Here is a 22,666-nt window from a genome sequence, read left to right on the forward strand (position 1 = left end):
TTTTATATTAAAATATGTATTAATTATTAGTTAAATGGCTTTATGTTTAATAATATAGATGAATAAAATAAAATAATGGATGTTCATCTTCTTTCTTCATTTTGCCAAATTTGAAAAAGAAAATTTTAGAAGAAGAAGCCAAGGCATTCGACTATGGTTATCTCCATTTAAAGGTATGTAATGTAAATTTGCTTGGAAATTGATTGTGAAATTAAATGGATAAATACATAGCATAGCTAACCCATGGTCTAAATTTATGAATCAATGAACAAGTGTCCATTCGGCAAGTGCTAAATTTTGTGTTATTTTGATAAGTTTTTGGGAAGATGTTAGTTATGTTTAATGTGTTAAGTTGCTTGTTATTTTAGCTTAAAAGTTGAGGCTAGTATTTGGTTTATAGGGTATGCCGAATTTGTATTTTGGGAGAAAAATAGGTAATCGGTCATGCTAGATTTTTGATGAAAAATTATTTTAATGCTTTATATGTTTTATAAATGAGCTTGTAAGTGATTTTGAAGATTTGTAAAATTTTGGATGAGAAGTGCTGAATGAAATTTTTGGGTGTGACTTAAGGGATAAAAATATGGTGGCTTGAGTTTAGTAATAACTAGCCATATGTGATGATATATTGAGCCTTGTATATTCGGTCTTATAGGTATGTACTTATGTAATGATATAATGAATTTGGTATATCCGGTCATATAGGTAAGTATTTATGTGGTGTTCCAATTGAACTTGTAAATTCGGCCACATAGGTATATATATATTTGTAAAGATATGTTTGATCTTGCATATTCTACTAAATAAGTGATGATGGTATATGAAGTCAAACGTGGTTTTGTAAGCTTGTATAGATGTGTGAAAGTATATTTTAATTTATAATGATATTTGGCTTTGGAAGTGGTAAGAAAACTTACAAAATGCTAATCTTATAAGTATTCGACCAAAATGGTAGATATGATAATCATGTGTGGTTATGGAATTGTTAAGTTAAAATTTATTATACATTGATTTAGTAAATTAGTTTATGAAATTCGTAAATTAGTTTATGAAATTAGAATATGCAAGGTAATAAGTTAGTAAAATGTTCCTTGATAGTTTTAATCTATCATATGGGGATAAATGTAGTTGTTGATTGTAGCCTAGTAATATGTTCGATTGTGCATGAGTAGGGCATATGTATGATGTTTAAGTAGCTAGTTAGTAAAGTCATTTGTACCTTAAATATATGATATACATGTATTAAATTAAATTGCTTAATTGATAAGTAATTGAATAAATCTATTTGTTTTAAATCAAGCTCAAGAGCAAAAAGGGTCGAAATCAGATAGGGGAAAAGAGAAAGCAATCGAGTAGTCTATCCGTAACTGTTCAAATATATCTGAGGTAAGTTTTGAGTAGTCTCCTTTATTATATAATTGATGATGCCTCTATACGAGTATATTAGGTGAATTGCGATCTTTTGGTTTGTACTTAAATTAGGTTGTGAGTTAAATAATTCATGTATATGACTTATAGTCTAATGGTCACTTTGGGTTTAAGCTTGAATGGTGAAATAAATATGTGATATTATGTATGACTCTTGAGCCGAATAGTGAATGATGATATGCATATTTAGCTTATATCCGAATGTAGCAAATGACTACTAAAGTGATAAGTCGAATGAGAATATGACTAAGAATGCATGATATTTGGAAACATATCCGGACTTGAGGTCTGCAGGCTACGTGCTGGAATATATCCGGGCCTAAAGTCCCGCAGGCTTTATGCTAGTAATTGGATTCGAGTTTTAAAACCTAGCAGCCTTAACGCCGGTGATTCTAGTAAGATTATGAATTCGAATATTCGAGGAAACCACTATTGATTATGTATGATACATTAAGATGGCCAGGTACGTATTATGTTCTCATATGTAAATTGATTTTTAAAGTGAATTATTATTATCAAAGAATGATATATATATGAATATATATGTGTGGATGATTACCGTATCTACGAATAAGAGAATGGCCTATTCGGTCGACGACCATCGTTATATGAAAGTATATCCCTAAATTTAATTGTATGAGCCAAATAGTATAGTGAAAAATGTGCTGGAAATCTCTTGAGTATTTATATATATATTCGGCCAATAGGTCTTATAACTAGTGTACTTATGTATAATCGGCCAAATGATTTACAATTTGAATTCGAATTTTGTGATACTTAATGTTCGATTTTAATGACAAGTTTTTTTTCTTTAATTGTTTGAAATGCTTAAAACTTACTAAGTATAGAAATGCTTACTCTGTTGCCCTTAATTCTCTGTTTTATAGATCTCGTTTATTAGCTAGGGTCTCGGGGATCTCAGAGTTGAAGTACACTATTTAAGCCTATTCGGTACTCTAGTAGTTAAACTTTGATAATGGCATGTATAGGCTTGACTTTTGTTGTTAAATATATATCTTTTTGATGTTGTATATATGTATAGTTATGCGAAAATGGCTTGTTAAGTTACTATATGTATTCCACATAGTTAATGTGAATGTGTGGTTGATATTTGATTAATTTTTTCAATGTTTGAGGTGAATCGAACTTAAGAAAGAATCAATATACCTATTACCTGGAGATGACTCTTTTATAGGTGTGCCAACGGAAGTTATTCAAATAAAGTTAACTGGAATTTCATGCTTGTATGGCAATACTCTTTAACCCTCCGGCGACGGGTACGGGTTAGAGGTGTTACATTCTATTGGTATCAGAGCTGCGGTTTAGTCGATTCTAGGACTAACGTAGCGTGTATGAGTCTAGCTATACATACCATATGGTGTTAAACGATAGTGTGACGATTTTTGACAGTTAAAAATGTGTTTTTGTATAGTAATAGATCCCGATCCCAATCGAGCGGTAGCTGATGATGCTGAGAGTGTAGCGCCTGCTCCTGCGCATGGGACAGCGCCGATGGACTCTCAACCTATTGCGAGCAATCAAAACGATGAGGCTAGACAGGTTTTTTATAGTGTGATGAATGATTGGTTCAACCAATACATTCGAACTAATACGGCTGCTCCACAACCCCCACTCCCGAATAATACGCCCCCTGCACCCATGATGCCTCCGGTAATGGATCAGATGAGGTTGAATAAGCCCTCAGTTGATAGAATTTGAAAGCACGAGGCTACTGAATTTAAAGCTACAGACAATGATGATGCCGAGCAAGCTGAATTTTGGTTGGACAACACTATTCGGGTACTTGATGAACTATCTTGCACACCTGATGAATGCCTGAAATGTACTATATCCTTGCTACGTGATTCTGCTTATTATTGGTGGAATACATTGGTTTCTATTGTACCCAGAGAGCGGGTGACGTGGGAGTTCTTCCAAACTGAATTCCGAAAAAATTATATCAGTCAGAGGTTCATCGATCAGAAATGAAAAGAATTTCTTGAACTTAAACAGGGTTCCATGTCAGTTACCGATTATGAATAAAAGTTCGTCAGACTTAGTAGATACGCTCGGGAATGTGTATCGTCTGAGGCTATCATGTGTAAACGCTTCGAGGACGGGCTAAATGAATATATTAAAATGTTTGTTGGCATTCTCAAAATCAAAGAGTTCGTAGTACTTGTTGAACGAGCTTGCAAAGCCGATGAGCTTAGTAAAGAAAAAAGGAAAGCTGATGTTGAAGCTGGAGAGTTTCGTAAAAGATCTTCGAAAAAGCCTTTTCAACAATCATTGAAGAAATTTCGAGATGATTCGGGCCGATCTAAGAACACTTCGGGCTGTTCCAGACGAGACCGTGATCGACCTCCTATGAGTACGCGAGCCACTTCAGTTGCCAGTGTTGAAAATGATCGTCGAGATAGGACCGACTGTAAGTTTTGTGAAAAATGGCATTCAGGGAGTTGTAGATTTCATGATCCCTCCTGTTATAGATGTGGATCATCCGACCACTTCATCAAAGACTGCCCGAGATTGTCAGAGCAAAATGTGAATCAAGTGGGAGACTGAGTACTGCTACAGTTCGAGGTAGACCACCTAGGAATACAGGGAATGCTAGTGGCGGTCAGAGAGGGTCTAGAGATGCTACGACCAGATCCGAGGCTCGTGCCTTTGCTAGAGCTTATGCTATACGCGCACGTGAGGATGCTTCTTCGCCTGATGTTATTACCGGTACATTCACTCTCTTTGATACTGATGTCATTGCTTTGATTGACCCTGATTCTACTCATTCATTTGTATGTGAGACTTTAGCATCCAGTAAGACTCTACCTGTTGAGTCTACTGAGTTCGTGATCCAAGTATCAAATCCCTTGGGTCGATATGTGCTAGTCGATAAAGTCTGCAGGAAATGTCCCTTGATAATTCGAGGTTCCTATTTTCTGGCCGATTTAATGCTTTTACCGTTTAATAAATTTAATGTTATTCTCAGTATAGATTGGGTGACCGTACATGATGCAGTTGTGAATTGCAAAAGAAAGACTATTGATTTGAGATGTGCAAATGATGAGATAATCCGAGTAGAGTCTACTGATTTGAATGGATTACCAGCAGTAATATCCTTGATGTTGGTTTAGAAATATGTAAAAAAGGGGTGTGAAGCATATCTTGCGTACGTACTTGATAGTAAAGAATCAGAAAAGAAGCTTGAATCAGTACCAGTGGTTTGTGAGTATCCGGATGTTTTTCCCGAGGAATTACCGGGGTTGCCACCTGTCCGGGAGGTAGAATTTGGCATTGAACTTATACTTGGGACTACACCAATTTCGATAGCTCCATATCGTATGGCACCAATGGAATTGAAGGAATTGAAAACTCAGTTGCAAGATTTGACGGATAGAGGTTTCGCTCGACCGAGTTTCTCACCTTGGGGTGCACCAGTATTGTTTGTAAAAAAGAAAGATAGAACCATGAGAATGTGCATCGACTATCGTCAATTAAATAAAGTGACAATAAAGAACAAATATCCGTTACCGCGTATTGATGATTTGTTTGATCAGTTGAAGGGAGCATCTGTGTTTTCAAAGATAGATTTGAGATCGGGTTATTATCAGTTGCGAGTTCGAGACTCAGATATACCTAAAACTGCTTTTAGAACGAGATATGGTCACTACAAGTTCTTAGTGATGCCGTTTGGGCTCACTAATGCCCCTGCGGTATTTATGGACTTGATGAATCGAATCTTTAGATAGTATTTAGACCGGTTTGTAGTGGTGTTTAAATATTACATCTTTATTTATTCGCGCGATGAAGCTGAACATGCCTAGCATTTGAAATTGGTATTACAGATTTTAAGAGACAAGCAGTTATACGCGAAATTCAGTAAATGTGAGTTCTGGTTGAGAGAAGTTAGCTTTTTGGGACATGTAGTATCCGCATCGAGTATTCGAGTTGATCCGAGCAAAATTTCGGCCATACTCGATTGGAAGCCTTCGAGAAATGTTACTGAAGTTCGGAGCTTTTTGGGACTTGCCGGTTACTACAGACGGTTTGTAAAAGGTTTCTCGATGATAGCCACACCACTGACGAAGCTACTTCAGAAAGATATTAAGTTCGAATGGTCAGAAAAGAGCCAGAAAAGTTTCGACCAACTGAAAACTTATTTGACTGAAGCTCCAGTGTTAGTGCAGCCCGAATCCGGTAAAGGGTTTGTCATCTACAGTGATGCATCCTTACATGGGCTGGGTTGTGTATTGATGCAAGAGGGTCGAGTTGTATCTTACGCGTCGAGGCAATTGAAGACATTACTTGTTTGGAGAGAGATGTCATGTATATTCGGTTCATAAAAGCCTCAAATAGTTGATGACTCAAAGAGATTTGAATCTGCGACAAAGACGTTGGCTTGAATTGTTGAAAGATTATGAGCTCGTCATTGACTATCACCTGGGAAAGGCTAACGTGGTTGCCGATGCTTTAAGTCGCAAGTCACTGTTTGCTTTGCGATCGATGAATGTACACTTGTCCGTTTCATCCGATAATGTGTTAGTAGCAGAATTAAAAGCTAAACCGTTATTGATTCATCAAATATGTGAAACTCAGAAAGTCGATGATGAATTGGTTGCTAAACGAGCTGAATATGTCTCGAATGTGGATTCAGAGTTTCAAATTGACGAAAATGATTGTTTGAGGTTCAGAAGTCGATTGTGTGTTCCAAGAAAATCAGAACTTATTTCGATGATTTTGAATGAAGCTCATAATAGCCGAATGTCGGTCCATCCTGGTAGCACGAAAATGTACAACGATCTGAAACATCAGTTTTGGTGGCCTGGTATGAAACGAGACATTTCTGACTTTGTTTCAAAGTGTTTGATATGTCAACAAGTGAAAGAAAAACATCAAGTACCTTCGGGATTACTTCAGCCGATCATGATACCCGAATGGAAATGGGATCGAGTCACGATGGATTTTGTATCCGGGTTGCCATTATCGTCAAGCAAGAAAGATGCGATCTGGGTTGTTGTTGATAAATTGACAAAGTCGGCTCATTTTATTCCCGTACGTACGGATTATTCACTTGACAAGTTAGCCGAGTTGTATGTTTCTCAGATTGTGAGGTTACACGGGGTACCTATTTTTATTGTGTCGGATAGAGATCCGAGATTCACGTCGCGATTCTGGAAGAAATTACAAGAAGCATTGGGTACCAAGTTGCATTTTAGCACCGCTTTTCATCCCCAGACTGATGGTCAATCCGAGCGGATCATTCAGATACTCGAGGATATGTTGAGATGTTGCATCCTTGAGTTTAGTGGTTCATGGGAACAGTATTTGTCTTTGATTGAATTCGCTTACAATAATAGTTTTCAATCAAGCATTAAGATGGCACCTTAGGAGGCTTTGTACGGTCGTAAATGCCGTACACCGTTGTTTTGGACCGAGCTTAGTGAAAATAAAATCTTCGGGGTTGATTTGATTAAAGATGCTGAGCAGAAAGTAAAAGTGATCCAAGAAAGTCTGAAAGCAGCTTCAGATCGTCAGAAGTCGTATGCGGATTTAAAATGAAAAGACATTGAATATCAGGTCGGAGACAAAGTGTTTCTTAAGGTTTCACCTTGGAAAAAGGTGCTTAGATTTAGCCGTAAGGGCAAATTGAGTCCGAGGTTCACCGGGCCGTATAAAATATCCGAACGAGTTGGGCCGGTCGCATACAGATTGATTTTACCCCCTGAGCTTGAAAAGATTCACAATGTTTTTCATGTTTCGATGCTTCGACGTTATAGATCTGATCCATCGCATATAATTAATCCATCTGAGGTTGAGATTCATTCTGATTTGAGCTATGAAGAAGAAGCGGTTCGTATTTTGGCTCGTGAAGTAAAAGAACTACGAAATAAGAAAATCTTATTAGTGAAGGCACTGCGGATTAAACATGGGGTTGAAGAAGCTACTTGGGAACTGGAAGACTCTATGAAGGATCGATATCCTAACTTATTCACCGGTAAGATTTTCGGGGATGAAAATTCTTTATGTGGGGGAGAGTTGTGACAACCCTAATTTGACCTTAGTCGGAAAGTGATTTCGGGACCACAAAATCGAGTCATAAAAATAATTAACCGTTATATTCTATGCTTATTGTATGTGTACATGCATATGTGAAAGTTTCATGCTTTAATTTTGTCATTTGTATGTGAAATTTATTAAATAGGACTTATGTGAGAAAATTTTGAAATGTGATAGGTAAATTTAAAAGTGGCCTATTAATGCATGTTATAAAAAGGTTGGGTTTGCATGTCAAATATCCATTTTGTTTATAGTGGCCGGCCATGATGATACTTTTATATTAAAATATGTATTAATTATTAGTTAAATGGCTTTATGTTTAATAATATAGATGAATAAAATAAAATAATGGATGTTCATCTTCTTTCTTCATTTTGCCGAATTTGAAAAAGAAAATTTTGGAAGAAGAAGCCAAGGCATTCGACCATGGTTATCTCCATTTAAAGGTATGTAATGTAAATTTGCTTTGAAATTGATTGTGAAATTAAATTGATAAATACATAGCATAGCTAACCCATGGTCTAAATTTATGAATCAATGAACAAGTGTCCATTCGGCAAGTGCTAAATTTTGTGTTATTTTGATAAGTTTTTGGGAAGATGTTAGTTATGTTTAATGTGTTAAGTTGCTTGTTATTTTAGCTTAAAAGTTGAGGCTAGTATTTGGTTTATAGGGTATGCCGAATTTGGATTTTAGGAGAAAAATAGGTAATCGGTCATGCTAGATTTTTGATGAAAAATTATTTTAATGCTTTATATGTTTTATAAATGAGCTTGTAAGTGATTTTGAAGATTTGTAAAATTTTGGATGAGAAGTGCCGAATGAAATTTTTGGGTGTGACTTAAGGGATAAAAATATGGTGGCTTGAGTTTAGTAATAACTAGCCATATGTGATGATATATTGAGCCTTGTATATTCAGTCTTATAGGTATGTACTTATGTAATGATATAATGAATTTGGTATATTCGGTCATATAGGTAAGTATTTATGTGGTGTTCCAATTGAACTTGTAAATTTGGCCACATAGGTATATATATATTTGTAAAGATATGTTTGATCTTGCATATTCTGCTAAATAAGTGATGATGGTATATGAAGTCAAATGTGGTTTTGTAAGCTTGTATAGATGTGTGAAAGTATATTTTAATTTATAATGATATTTGGCTTTGGAAGTGGTATGAAAACTTACAAAATGCTAATCTTATAAGTATTCGGCCAAAATGGTAGATATGATAATCATGTGTGGTTATGGAATTGTTAAGTTAATATTTATTATACATTGATTTAGTAAATTAGTTTATGAAATTCGTAAATTAGTTTATGAAATTAGAATATGCAAGGTAATAAGTTAGTAAAATGTTCCTTGATAGTTTTAATCTATCATATGGGGATAAATGTAGTTGTTGATTGCAGCCTAGTAATATGTTCGATTGTGCATGAGTAGGGCATATGTATGATGTTTAAATAGCTAGTTAGTAAAGTCATTTGTACCTTAAATATATGATATACATGTATTAAATTAAATTGCTTAATTGATAAGTAATTGTATAAATCTATTTGTTTTAAATCAAGCTCAAGAGCAAAAAGGGTCGAAATCAGATAGGGGAAAAGAGAAAGCAATCGAGTAGTTTATCCGTAACTGTTCAAATATATTCGAGGTAAGTTTTGAGTAGTCTCCTTTATTATATAATTGATGATGCCTCTATACGAGTATATTAGGTGAATTGCGATCTTTTGGTTTGTACTTAAATTAGGTTGTGAGATAAATAATTCATGTATATGACTTATAGTCTAATGGTCACTTTGGGTTTAAGCTTGAATGGTGAAATAAATATGTGATATTATGTATGACTCTTGAGCCGAATAGTGAATGATGATATGCATATTTAGCTTATATCCGAATGTAGCAAATGACTACTAAAGTGATAAGTCGAATGAGATGTGTTCAAATATGACTAAGAATGCATGATATTTGGAAACATATCCGGACTTGAGGTCCGCAGGCTACGTGCTGGAATATATCCGGGCTTAAAGTCCTGCAGGCTTTGTGCTAGTAACTGGATTCGGGTTTTAAAACCTAGCAGGCTTAACGCCAGTGATTCGAGTAAGATTATGAATTCGAATATTCGAGGAAACCTCTATTGCTTATGTATGATACATTAAGATGGCCAGGTACGTATTATGTGTGGATGATTACCGTATCTACGAATAAGAGAATGGCCTATTCAGTCGACGACCATCGTTATATGAAAGTATATGCCTAAATTTAATTGTATGAGCCAAATAGTATAGTGAAAAATGTGCTAGAAATCTCTTGAGTATTCATATATATATTCAGCCAATAGGTCTTATAACTAGTGTACTTATGTATAATCGGCCAAATGATTTACAATTTGAATTTGAATTTTGTGATATTTAATGTTCGATTTTAATGACAAGTTTTTTTCTTTAATTGTTTGAAATGCTTAAAACTTACTAAGCATAGAAATGCTTACTCTGTTGCCCTTAATTCTCTGTTTTATAGATCTCGTTCGTTAGCTAGGGTCTCGGGGATCTCAAAGTCGAAGTCGTCCACACTATCTAAGCCTATTTGGTACTCTAGTAGTTAAACTTTGATAATGGAATGTATAGGCTTGACTTTTTGTTGTTAAATATATATCTTTTTGATGTTGTATATATGTATAGCTATGCGAAAATGACTTGTTAAGTTACTATATGTATTCCACATAGTTAATGTGAATGTGTGGTTGATATTTGATTAATGTTTTCAATATTTGAGGTGAATCGAACTTAAGAATGAATCAATATACCCATTACCTGGAGATGACTCTTTTATAGGTGTGCCAACGAAAGTTATTCAAATAAAGTTAACTGGAATTTCATGCTTGTATGGTAATACTCTTTAACCCTCCAGCGATGGGTACGAGTTAAGGGTGTTACAGTCCATATCCCTTAATAGGTGATATTTTCAACTTGTGCAAGGAACGACCACTTTGTACGTTTTGAGAAGGTTGCAAAGTCGGTTTGTTGGCTTATTTCTTTAGAGGTTGGCGAGCCCAAGAGACAAAATGGCGTAGTATTCGCCATTGGGAAGTAATAATCTAGCATAAGATAGTCCCACAAAAGTGATTGTTGGCTAGAGTCAGGTTCTACCAAATCGTAAGTCTAAAATCTTGGAGCTGGTGGTCGTAGGCGTCCTCTTCCACTATAACTGGCTTATTCTGCTTGAGAATGATCACTTAAAAGTCGAGGATTGAAACCAAGGCGGATCGAGACAACCGGAGGCTAGAAACTCTCCATAAGAAATCTTTTTCCTCAACTTTATATATCTCTACTATTTTGATTTTAATTTTTGCAATTTCAATTCAACTTTTAATTATGTTTTTACTTTTTTTCTAGATCAAAATTTTTAATTTTGTTTTTTTTTGGAACACAGGTTTTCTTGGGCACGACTCTGTCTGGGATTTAGAGAAACAAGCATTTGTGCAAATCCAGTCCCTAAGATTTGACCTTACTTCCCTTATACTATTCTTTTTCATTATTTTATAGGGATATGATATTTTTGGTGCTCTCAAAGACCGCATCAAATTTTGGCACCGTTGGCGAGGATCGGTTTTTCCCAGCATCACGAGCAACTAAGTTAAGAAGGGAGATTGTGGGAATAAGGCAAAATTAAGCAGAGTCTCTTTACGACTATTGGGAGTGGTTTAAGAAGTTGTGTGCAAGTTTCCCACAATATGGTATAACGGAACAATCTCTTCTCCAGTACTTTTATGAAGGCTTAAAACTCATGGAGATGAATATGGTAGACGCCACTAGTGGAGGAGCGTTGGTCAACATGACTCCCCAACAAGCAAGAGACTTGATATCCATGATAGTTGCAAATACTCAGCAATTTCGAGGCAATCTTGAGCCCCCTAGAAGGGTTCACCAGCTAAGTAATCCGACCTTAGAAGATAAAGTTGATAGACTTGCTAATATTCTGAATTCTCTTGTTGTAGAAAAAACAAAACCAGCCTGGTTATGCTAAATCTGTGCTACACCTAAACATACAACAGATGTTTTCCCTAGTCTGTATGATAATACTATGGCTCATTTGGATGCTGTGGGAAACTTCTCTGGACCACCACAAAGGCGATATGACCCCTACGCTAATATCTACAACCCAGGATGAAGGGACCATCCTAACTTGAGTTATGGGGCTAACCCACGGTATAATCAGCCATACCAAAATTAGTTTCCACAACAACCACAAGATTCAGGTGTTTATCTAGAAACCATGGTTAATAAATTAGCAGCTAATGTCCTCGATTTCCAACAGTAAACTCTTAATTTTCAAAAAGAAATGAAGGCATCTATAAAAGAATTGACCTTATCAATTGAGAAATTGAACTCTCAAGGGAAGCTGCCTTCACAAATAGAACCTAATCTAAGACAACACACAAACGCAGTAACGTTGCGAAGTGAAAAGGTACTGGAACCAATTCCTGACAGAAATCTTGGCCAAGATTTCGCCTAAAAAAAGCCCGAGAATGATGAACAGGTCTAAACGAAACCTCTATTGCCTAAAATTCAACCTCCATTTCCAGGAAGGTTATATCAGTGTCATAAAGGTAAAAAGGACAAGGAGATTCTCGAAACATTTAGAAATATCGAGATCAACATACCACTGTTGGATGCCATCAAATAAATTCCGCGGTATGCCAAGTTTCTTAAAGAGCTCTACGCCAACAAGCGAAAATTAACAGGTAATGAAGGGGTAAACGTTGGTGAAAATGTATCCGTAGTGTTACAGCGGAAGATGCCAGCGAAATGCAAAGATAGGGGCATGTTCGCAATACCATGTAAAATAGGTCACTTGGAAATTAAAAAAAGGCTATGTGTGATTTAGGGGCCTCCATAAATGTCATGCATTTTTCTATTTATAAATCACTTAACACGAGTTTTTTGACGAAAACAGGTGTTATCATACAGTTGGCGGACAGGTCTGTTGTGCATCCCGAAGGAGTCCTCGAGGACGTATTAGTGAAAGTTAACAAGCTTATTTTTCCTGCAGATTTTTATGTGATAAAAATGGAAGAGGATAAAGCTCATGGGTTTTCAGACATCTTGTTGGGGCGACCTTTCCTTAGTACTGCAAATACTAAGATTGACGTGCGTAGCGGAACCCTCACGATGGAGTTTGACGGAGAGATCATGAAGTTTAATGTTTACGATGCTATTAGTTACCCAAGTGAAATCTTGAACGTAAACCGTGTCGACATAATTGACTCATTAGTAGAAAAAACTTTTGAGTCATTTTATGAAAATAAATATAAAATGATGTTTGATAATTTTTCTATTAATAAATTGTTGGCTCCTATGGTTACTAAACTTCTACCTTCTGTTATGCAGGTACCAGATCTAAAATTAAAATCACTTCTCAAGCATCTCAAACACACATTTTTGGAGAATGATGAGACCATTGTCGACTTAAAAGGGATTAACCCATTGACAGGCACACATAAGATTTTCTTGAAGGAAAACACAAAACCAAGGCGAGAGGTGCAAAGATGGTTGAATCTGAATATGGTGGATGTGGTAAAAAAGGAGAATTTCCAAGGTCATACGGACGAAAGAATTCAGTTGGAATAGCCCCAATACAAGTTGAGGTGTCAAGCTAGCGACATTAAACAAGCGATTGTTGGTAGGCAACCCAATTTTTATTTATTATTATTATTTATTTTTCTTTTATTATTTATTATTTTATTTTTGGGATATTAATAAATTTCTTTTCTTTTATCTAGGTATATCGGGGAGAAAAAAAATTCAGGAATTGTCATACTTTAACAAACAGCCTTTATCCTATCCTTATTCCAACCATGAATAGTGCATCCCTGCCTCATGACTACCTAATACTTACCTCCAAATACTCACCTTTCAGCCAAACACCATTTCTATACACCTCTCAAACCCTAAAAATAAACTCATTTTTACACCAAAAATCCCATCAGCCACCGCACCTTCTTGCCCACCCTTCCATTAACTATTTTCAGCCACCATGGTGAGAACCCGAAGTCGAGCCACCGCTGCACACATCACCTATCCCATCGCCACCCCTTGCCGCTTCGCCTTATTCTTCTCTTCTGCATGAAACCACCACGCCATCGCCCTCCTCTCCGCGTGCACCGTCTTCTCTAACAGTAATTACACAGGGAGGTCTTCTAAAATTTTTCCACCTATTTGTTTATTTTCTTCCATATTGAGGATAATGTGTTTTAAGTACGGGGAGGCATTCCTCATTATTTCTATTATTTATCTACTATTTTTAGTGCTGTGTTGCTATTGCTGCTGTCTTATACTCGTTTCTGCCCACATTTAGTTTTTTAGAATATTTTGTCTCTTTTCATGCCCAATATTTTTACCAAGAATTGCCCACTGTTTGACCGACAAGCATGATTTTTGTCTTTTGAGAAAATTATGATTTTGCTATAATTGATATCATCTCCACTGTTTTATTTATATTATGTTAAAATAATTATGATTAATAGAGTTAACCCTATTTTGCTTTTAGTAAATTTGATTAAGCCTAAATACAAAAAGAACACTTAATACAATTGCATGCTTAAAATATGTTCATGACTATTAAGTTGGTTGCTGAAACTTATTTTTGACACTTGATTGTTGCTCCTAAGTCCTCCAAAATTAAAATTTCGTTTAATAATAATGTTTCTGTGGTTATGAGTGCAGCTTAAAATGTGACTAGCTAAGTAACCGGGGTAGGGTGCTTGGGTTGTCATCCTACGTCAAAAAGGTTGTGTGACGTGTTAAGTAACTTCGCTAACCAGGATTAAATAATTTTTTTAGGAATATATTGCGCTGAGTAACCGGGGTGGGGTGCTTGGCTGTCATCTCTCTTCGCGTCAAAAGGTTCAATATGTTCTTAAGAAAAATATAATAAATTAGGAGTATGTTGGGCTGAGTAACCGGGGTGGGGTGCTTGGTTGTTATTTTTCTTTGCGTCAAAAGGTTCAATTTATTCTTAAGCAAAAATAAATAAATTAATTAATTAAAAAAAGAAAAAAAAAGATGTATTAATAAAATGTAGGGACTAAAAGTAGAAACAAATAGGGTGTCTTGGTAGGTTTGGTAAATTACCTAATTTTCATGAAATAACCTAAGTCGATCTTAATTTTTGTGTGTGTTAATTGAAATACTTTTTCAATTTTACTTAAAGCAAGCTAAGGGTTCTCTTTATTTTTCATATGCATTTTGACTAATTTTTATAAAACTTTGGAGTGGTACTTCTTTCTACAAATTCTAAATTTCATAGTGGATAGGAACCATACCTCAGGGCAACCATGGGCTAAGTAGGGGGAATTTGATAATACTCTAGAACGACATATTTTTATGTGTTAATTGTATATTTATTTTGAGTATGATCCTACTAATTTGGGCTATTTATGGTATTTTATCTTTTAGGGACTAAATTGAAGGCAAAAGTAAATTTAAGGGCAAAAAGTGTGAATTTGGAGATAAAGTGAGCCAACATGCGACATAAGAAAAAATGTGGTGCCGAAAATGCAAGCATGAAAGACATAAGGACAAAAATGCAAAGAAGAGATATTTTATAAACATAAGACTCTATTTAATTTTAATTATATTATGATAATTGTTAAATATTATTATTTAGATTTTATTTTAACTTTTATCTTTATCTTTAATTATCTGTATTTCTCTTTTAGAATTTAAGTAGGACTAGACTAGGTTTCCTAATACTATAAATAGGGGATGGAGTGACTCAAATTAGATATCATCTTTTCTGTAAACACTCCATCTCCCAAAAACTTAGCCTTTGTTCCTTTGATATTTTTCAATAAAATTTCCATTTCCATTACATTTATTTCTTTTTCCCCAAAAAGCATGAACCACTAAATTTATCTAGTCGAAGGTTGTCGAAATTCTCCAAAAAGGATACATGAGGCTTAGAATCCGTGCTTAGCCTTCTCAACGAGTATTCATCGTTTCTCTATATTACGGGGCTAACGCTTTCGTCCATGTCCCTTAATAGGTAATCTTTTCAACTTGTGTAAGGAACGACCACTTTGCACATTTTGAGAAGGTTGCAAAGTCGGTTTGTTAGCTTACTACGTCAGAGGTTGGCGAGCACAAGGGACAAAATAGCATGGTATTCGCCATTGGAAAGTAATGATCTAGCATAAGATAGTCTCACAAAAGCGATTGTTGGCTAGAGTCAGGTTCCACCAAATCGTAAGTCTAAAATCTTGGAGCTGGTGGTCGTAGGCGTCCTCTTCTACTATAACTGGTTTATTATGCTTGAGAATGATCACTTAAAAGCCGAAGATTGAATCCAAGACGGATCAAGTCAACCAGAGGCTGGAAACTCTCCATAAGAAATTATTTTCCTCAACTTTATTTATCTCTACTATTTTGATTTTAATTTTTGCAATTTCAATTCAACTTTTAATTCTGGTTTTATTTTTTTTTCCAGATCAAAATTTTTAATTCTGTTTTTATTTTTTATTTTTCAGGAACGCAGGTTTTCTTGGGCACGACTCTATTCGGGATTTCGAGAAACAAGCATTTTTACAAGTCCAGTCCCTGAGGATTTGACCCTACTTCCCTTATACTATTCTTTTTCATTATTTTATAGGGATAGAATATTTTTGGTGCTCTCAACGACCGCACTTGACTGTGTATTATATGATATGTGTTGTAATGACACAATATGATGTGTAGGGTTGAGTGGGTGTTTTTAACCCCACATGGTGTGATGGGATGGTTGGAGATGGTTTGTAAAGGATGGTGGTAGGATTCTGATTATTTGATCTGTATATCTGTACCCGTATCTGTATCTGGGATAGACATCAGTCTGAATCTGTATCTGATTGTATATATATGATTTTTGTATGTTTGCATGTTTAATTCTGTTGGGTTACATATTAAGTTTACGAAAACTCATATCTGCTTGTCTGTTTTGTTCAGATAATCCACAGACTTAGGCGGATCGGTGCGGCGGAGACTCAGTGGTGACCACTTGACCGTAAACTGTTAAAACTTGCTCATTTATGGTTTTGTTAAGGTTTTTGGTTTCCAATTGAGAGTTTGTAATTTTTGGGACTCTCTGGACTTTATGGATTTTTAATTGTTGGCTTTGGTTTCATTCATTCTATAATGTGCATGCTTCAAAAAACGTATCTCTTTTAAAACGACGGTTTTTATGCAAACAAAAGTTTTCTAAAAACATGACTGTATTTTTGAAATATAACGGTCTTAAGGCTTCCACTGAAAGTAGAATTGTGAATGTGTGTGAATTATGAGACGTGAACAATTTGACAAGACAACTTTGTTTTCAAAACCCATTTTTTGTGACATCTTTGGATTTGGCCATAACGTATAGGCCAGGTTTGGTGTGTTATATATATTCAGTTTAGTTTTGTAAAATTTTGGAACAGGTTGAGGAAGGATTCAAGAATCGTTCTAGGGTCGGGGTTGAAGTTGAATGGTAAAGTATTAAATAAAGATTAGGGTAGGTGGGTGGGTGGGTGGGTTGACTATATATAACTAAAAATCTAGTCTGAGTTAAGGTTTTTTCGAAATTTACCGGATTAGATTGATTTTTCAAAATTTATTGAATTAGGTTAATTTTGAAGAGGGAAGGTTAGATGAGTTTTTAGCGGAATTGGTAGGGAAACGCTTCTAGCTAGACGCGCTTTCTTGTTCAGTTAGCAAAGTGCTTCCAGCTGGACGTGTTTCCCTTCTCTCTCCACCGTTTTCGTTTAGGGGTTTTAGGGTTTTTTTAAGGTTTGAGTTTGGGATTCTTTTAAGGGTTTTTATTTAGAGTTTGTAAGAATTTTGGGAGTTTAAGGTTTAGAGTTTTTGTTTTAGATCCCAAAATTATTATTATTTTAGGGGATTTTTTAATTTTTATATATTCTTTAGGATTTTTTATAATATTTATATGTGGTGAAAATTATAAATTTTAAAATTGTTATAAATATTTTGAGTTTTATAAATAACATTATTTTTAAAATTTTGAAATTATTCTGAAATTTTTGTCATTATTGTGAGTCCAATTTGGCAATTTTCAAAATTGACAAGTACCAAAAGGGAATTTATACCAATTTGCTATTTTAATTATTCGAATTGTAAAATTTAGCTCGATTTGAAATTGAAACTTGAACAAAACATGAGAGTGAACTAAGAGAATTGAGTAAGAATTAAGAGAGGATTGAGAATGAATTGAGAGAGAGTTGAGAGTGAATTGAAAAAGTGAAAATTTTGGGGTTTAAATAGGGAAAAGAAGTTAATGTTAAGGGGACGGATTCGTTGGAATTCAACAATCGGGGGTAGCGGGAAATACGTCCAACTGGACGCACCTTACTAATTCAACAGGAAAACGCGTCCAACTAAACTCGTTTTCACAAAATCAATCTAATCCGATAAATTTTAAAAAATCAGTCTAATCCAATATTTTTTTATTAAAAATCAGCATTTTTAAGTAATTCACCAAAAAGAAAAATGGAGAAATTGAAAACGGTTCCAATTGTAGTATTTGGTTCCACTTCAATTTCGTTTATTTTTTAAATATATTCTATTCAATTTAATTTTTGATTCGCAAGTTAAAAAAAAGTTATTTTTATTTAATTTTTAAAATATTTTTTTATTTTTTATAATATAAAAATAAATTTGTATATGCAAATGAGTGAAAATAACTTAAAACACTATAAATCGATGAACCAAACTCATCCGATACAATATTTGTTTTTTTGTTTTTTTTATATATTTGGTTTAACCTTTTAAAAATCGGACTAGATCAATTAAGTTGGGAACTAGCTGATGTACCAGTTTGGAGAGTGACAAAATTATTTGACCCAAAAATTGATACGGACTAGTTGAACCGGACTAAAAACCACAATTGAATCAATTTTATAATTTTTAAATTCATTTTGAATGTTTAATAATTTATTTGTTTTAAACTAGATGATCCGATCAAATTAAAAATTGTTAGATCGATTAATTTGACCATTGATTTGGTTCTAAAAAAAGTGAGGATAATATAAGTAGAGTTGAGTTTGTACCTGTAATACAAAGCAAGATCCCACCAAGTGACATCCAACCTTTCTTTTGGGTCTTCTTCAAGAACTTGTACATGTAATATGGAGAGAGTGCTTGGTAGACATGGGGGTTCCATTCACAAATGTTGTAAATCCCAATTGCACTGATGCACAATAGCCATGTTATTACAACGGGTGCAAACAAGAACCCCACCCGGTTGGTCCCATAATGTTGGAGTGCAAACAAGAATACCAATATGGCACAAGCTGCTGGAACTTCTACATCTGCACAATCAATACAACTATGAGGAAACACAATATTAAAAGCACATAAAGTAGGCTTTTTTTTTTAATCACCCAATTTAACATAGTATTAGAGCTCTTGAGTTGATATCCTAACAGTCTCGAACCATTTTTTATTAGCTTGATTTTTTACTGACGTGTTCAATGATCAGATTATTCACTCAAATACGAAAATTTGTCCACAAGATTTAAATAAAGATATTAAACTTGAAATATAGATTTAAGCATAAAAAACCCTTAACAAGTTTGATTGATAAAATTCTAAAAAATTATATATTTATTTCTATAGCTTAAAAGGTACAGGCAGAACTAAAGCATTGATACAAATCTCATGTTTTAAAAGAAATATTTTTTTAATATTTGTATATTTCATATAATTAAAAAAATTATTTTGATTGAATTTTAGATAAATAGTTATCGAGATTCAATATAAAATTAGACAACTAATTATTCAGATTCATTCTAAACTTAAATTTTAAATAACCTTTTATTTATTGATGTGACAATTGATATTTACAATTAACAATCACATTAGTGATATAATAGTCAAAAGATGAAAAACGTTGGTTAAAAAATTTAATTAAATGCATTTTTCGCAACAAAAAACCAATTTCACAAAATTTAAAATACCAAAAAAAAATTTTAATGTATTTCTCGGATTATGATTCTTATCCTTAAAACAAAGTTAACTTTTTCTTGCATTACAACGACAGCTTAACACATGAAATTTGACACTTTCTATAATCTTCTTCAGATTTATGAAATCGAACTTCTTTTCTTAGCCACATGTTCCTTATTTAACCTTTAGTTTTTATTTTATATATAAAAAGCTATCAACTTGATCCTCCACACTCTCATCTACCTAATCATAATTAATTAGATTGATAGTGATTTGAGTTTTATTAAAGCAAGGAATCTGCCTTAAGCCCTTAATTACATTTTGTGGTGGCCCCACTCTAATGCAGAAGCTTATGACCATTTTGATAACCCCTACTTTGTCCTTATACTAAATAATTCACATTATATATTTGGTTAATTCCATTAAACGTCCTTGAACTATTTCCTGAATTTTATATTTAGTCCTAAACTTCAAAAACAGTTTACCTGAGTTCCCAAAATATAAGTAGGTTATTCTTTCAGCCTACTCGTCAATTTAGGCGTTAAATGCGTGATCAAATCTAATATAGAGCATATTTAAGATCCACGGGTCAAATTATATGTACATGTGTGCTTACTGCATGGATAACATGGATCTATCATATTTTTTTGAAAAAATTGTCAATAAAAGTGAGAAGGTTATTTTTTTTTAACATGTTATATCCAAGCTGGTAATATAGTAAAATGCACATGTATTCACAATTTAATCACATATTTTAAATATGCTTCAGCTCAAATTTAAGCTAACATTTAACACCGAAGCTAATGGAAGAACTTGATGGATAGAATTTTGAAGTTCAAGGACCAAGTTATACTCCCATTCATAGTTTGAGGATATCTGCTGAAATTAACCCTATATATATATATTTGATACGATGCTATGTATGTGTTTTCTTAATTATCAGTTCACTAATACTAATGATCTGCAAAATTGCAATGAGAAATACAAAATAGGGCTTCTAAATTAGGAACTTACAACGATGTTGTTCTTTGGACATTGAAAGCTCCAATCCTGACACTGCTGAAAAAACTGCACAAACCAAGAAATCTCAGGTCACTAATGAATCCTATTTAAAAAAAAAAAACCCAAAATTGAAAGTTGTACCAGAAATTGCAGGTGTGAGGACACCATCTCCAATGACCATGCAAGTCCCAATCAAAGCCAAAACAAGCAAAAGCCTTTGCAAAAGTTTGTGTTTCTCTAAAGTTGATTTCAAACTAGACCCTAAAAAGCTCTTACTAATTGATGAAATCCCATCTTTTTGGTACTCTGATAGTTCTTCATCTGCAAGCTGACAATTAGGCAATGAACAAAGCCTTGCATGTCTACAAAGCAATGAATACAAAGCAAAAGTGCCACCTTCACCATTATCATCAGCTTTGAGCACAATGAACACATATTTCAACAATGGCATCAATGTTAATGTCCAAAACACAAATGATAAAACCCCATAAATCTCCTCATTTGTCTCAGAGTGATGAATATCTTCAGCAAATGCACTTTTGTATACATATAAAGGGGAAGTACTTAAATCTCCATAAACAACACCTAAACTTTGATAAGCCAATGTTAATACATTCTTCCATGATTCCCTCTGCAAACACAAAACAAAAACAACTTAAAATGATTTTTTTTCTTTTTGAAGGTTTCATCCTAATGAATACCCAGTGTGCCACATGTCTTACCTTGTTCCGTCCAAAATCCATCCTAAAAACTGTCAATTGGACCACTCAAAATCCATTCTTTCAGCAAGTGAAAAACCAAATACAAAGAACTAGGCAATGTAGACAAAACATCAAACACCTAACAGGTGAAAAATCTTTATAGAGAGAATGGTTTTCAGTGATACAAGAATCAAAGAATATTATGGGGAATGTTTAGTTTTAAAGTGAGAAAACAAAGACAAGATGGCTAGAGAGGAAAGCAAATGGAGATATTTTGAAGATTAAAAACTTGGGTTTTTCTTTTGGCTCTCCATTTTGTTGGGTTTTTTTAGGAAGAAAAGAAAAGTAAGTTTGTTTTTGTTTTGAGTGGGAAATTGAAGGACCAATTTGTAAACTGGGAATGCACTAACTGAAAATTGAATTTAATTTCTTTTCTCTTTTTCTATGAAACCTAACTTTGACCACTCACATTGATATCTCTTTTTTTTCTTTTTTTCCTTTAATTGTTTTCCTGAAAGAGTTGATGAAACTGTTTAATTACTCTCTAAAAAATTGGGACCATCAAATTATGTGACTCAGAAAATTGTAATTCCTTCTGTTTTCTGGTCAACAAAATTTTCATAAGGATAAAATATCACAATCTAAATATAAAGAGTAAATTACACATAAATTCACTCAATTATTAGTAGGTTTATGTTTTGGTTTTAGTCATTCAACTTCGAAAAGTTATAAATTGGTCACTGAACTCTTCGGAAATTTTCATTTAAATCATTGAACTATTCAAAAAATTTTATTAAGGGTGTGTTTAGTATGACTTCCAAGAAGCACTTTTGAGACAAAAACACTCTTAAAAAAGTTACTTTTTGAGAGAAAAAGTGCTTCTCCCAAATAAAAAATCGGCCTAAAAGAATTTTATTGAGAAGCTGAAAATTTTAGCTTTTGAGAAAAGAAATACTTTTAAGAAGCATTGCTAAACTAAGCCTAAATCATTGGGGTTTTTTTTTTTAGCAAGCTCTAAATGACATTTCGATAATCAAAATGATGAATCAATACCAATGGACGAGTAGAAGAATATACCTTAGGTCGATTGAAGAAGAAAGCTATTTGGATTTTGGTCCATAGATTTGTGACGTTCAAATGTATTTTATGAAAAGAATGAATAAGGGGAGGATAGCTTTCAATTGGTGTATACGATGCAAACAGAGAAAGGCTATACAATAACGGTTTTACTATTCTAGTGACTCAAATGAAAACTTCCAATCAGTTTGTAATTTTTTAAAGTTGAGTTACCAAAACGTAAACTTATTAATAGTTACGGTTTAGTGATGTTGATTGTAGTTTATCCAAAAATAAAAGAAGACAAAATTGTATATATGATTCTGTAAGCTGGTTTTCTTTTTACTTACGTGAAAAAAAAATATTTTGATTAAAGATAATACGCTTCAGCGCAATTAAATTTATATTTTTCTACACTGATAATAATACTGATGCTCAATATATA

The 22,666-nt window shown here is 34.0% G+C and overlaps 1 protein-coding gene across 1 annotated transcript in view; it reads right to left on the reverse strand.

Moving 5' to 3' along the window:
* Window positions 1-21,667, reverse strand: part of LOC121206524 (potassium transporter 8) — a 28,514-nt gene extending 6,847 nt beyond the window's left edge. The window contains exons 1-4 of the mRNA XM_041077502.1: window positions 21,187-21,667; window positions 20,606-21,095; window positions 20,477-20,530; window positions 18,565-18,825 (exon numbers count right to left, since the gene is read on the reverse strand). Coding sequence (XP_040933436.1) covers window positions 18,565-18,825; window positions 20,477-20,530; window positions 20,606-21,095; window positions 21,187-21,207 — 826 coding nt within the window. The 5' untranslated portion in view covers window positions 21,208-21,667. The remainder of the gene's footprint in view (window positions 1-18,564; window positions 18,826-20,476; window positions 20,531-20,605; window positions 21,096-21,186) is intronic.
* Window positions 21,668-22,666: the final 999 nt, after the last annotated feature.

Source organism: Gossypium hirsutum, chromosome A09 (assembly GCF_007990345.1).
Source record: "Gossypium hirsutum isolate 1008001.06 chromosome A09, Gossypium_hirsutum_v2.1, whole genome shotgun sequence".
Classification (NCBI taxonomy): Eukaryota; Viridiplantae; Streptophyta; class Magnoliopsida; order Malvales; family Malvaceae; genus Gossypium; species Gossypium hirsutum.